This window comes from Apteryx rowi, unplaced genomic scaffold (assembly GCF_003343035.1).
Source record: "Apteryx rowi isolate R43461 unplaced genomic scaffold, aptRow1 scaffold_550, whole genome shotgun sequence".
NCBI classification, from domain to species: Eukaryota; Metazoa; Chordata; class Aves; order Apterygiformes; family Apterygidae; genus Apteryx; species Apteryx rowi.
The window spans coordinates 256,729-258,023 of NW_020450817.1; the positions used below are offsets into that span (position 1 = coordinate 256,729).

At 67.8% G+C, this 1,295-nt stretch overlaps 1 protein-coding gene across 1 annotated transcript; it reads left to right on the forward strand.

Moving 5' to 3' along the window:
* Window positions 1-199: 199 nt before the first annotated feature.
* LOC112973534 (tetraspanin-7-like) lies at window positions 200-916 on the forward strand. Its single transcript, XM_026081525.1, has one exon. The coding sequence runs from the start codon at window positions 200-202 to the stop codon at window positions 914-916; it is 717 nt and encodes a 238-aa protein (XP_025937310.1).
* The last annotated feature ends 379 nt before the right edge of the window (window positions 917-1,295 follow it).

Here is a 1,295-nt window from a genome sequence, read left to right on the forward strand (position 1 = left end):
GAGCCCCGCCGCGGGATCAGGCGGCGGCGGGAGCCGCGCCCCCGCGCCGCGCCGGGTAAAAGGGACGGGGCGGAAGAGCCGCGACTCGCGGCGGCGGCGGCGCGGGAGAAGCAGCCGAGGAGGACGCGAGTCCCCCCTCACCGCCCGGCGGCACCGGCGGCCGCGGGCTGGGCCACGAGCGCCGCGGGGCGAGGGCACCATGACTGTGCTCAAGCTCTCCCTCATGGCCTTCAGCTTCGTCTTCTGGGCGGCGGGGCTGACCATGCTCATCATCGGCCTCTGGGCCAAGGTGTCGCTAGGCAGCTACCTGGTGCTGTCGGCCAGCGACTGCCCCAGAGCGCCCACCATTTTGCTGGCCACGGGCGCCGCCGTCATCATCTGGGGCTTCCTAGGCTGCTTCAGCGCTGCCACGGAGCATCGGGGCCTCCTGTGCACCTATGGCGCCTTTCTGACCGCTGTGCTGGTGGCCGGGCTGGTGGCAGGGCTCTCAGGACTCCTCTACCGCCAGGACATCGCGCAGGGCTTCCAGGAAGGGCTACATGAGGCCCTGCGTGCCTACGGTGAGGACGAGGGGAAGGCGGATGCGCTGGACGCTTTGCAGCGCGCCTTGGCCTGCTGCGGCGTAGAGAGCTACCGCGACTGGCTCGCATCCCCCTGGGCGGTGGAACAAAACGGCTCCGTGCCTCTCAGCTGCTGCCGGGCCCGCCGTGGCTGCCAGCACCGGCTGCCCAACGCCCACGGGCTGCACCGCGATGGCTGTTTCAGCAAGGTCTCAGCCTTCGTCAGCAGCAACATGTTCTATGTTGCCACGGCTGCCCTGGGGCTGGCACTGCTGCAGCTCATTGGCATTGTGCTAGCCTGCCTGCTGGCTGCCCGCATCCCTGCCCACCCGCTGGGCATCACCAGCCCCCGCTGAGACCCGCCGGGGTCCCCTTCTCCCTTCCAGGCCCCTTCGTTCCCCCAGACCCAGGAGATCTGGGTGCTCCCCGTCTGGAAAATCCTTCCTCCATAGTCCCCAGTTCCACCTGAGCTTCCTCCACCAAATCCCATTCCTCTTCTGGAGCCTGTGCCAGAGGCATCAACACTGCAGGCATCTCCAAATCCCCTACACTGTAGCCCTGGAAATACAGTGGCTCCACAGCCTCTCAGAGCTGGGAAGGTGCCTCCCCTCCTGGCTGTGCCCCCTGCATGGTGGCAGGTCCCCACTGCCCCTCTGGAGCCTCTGGATGCCTTCCACAGACAGCAGTGGCAGCAGGGGCAGATGTCACCATCTGGGGCAGCATGGACAGCTGGGT

Bases quoted from the DNA above. Each gene is read 5' to 3' on its own strand.
- LOC112973534 (XM_026081525.1), top strand. From the start codon at position 200: ATGACTGTGCTCAAGCTCTCCCTCATGGCCTTCAGCTTCGTCTTCTGG.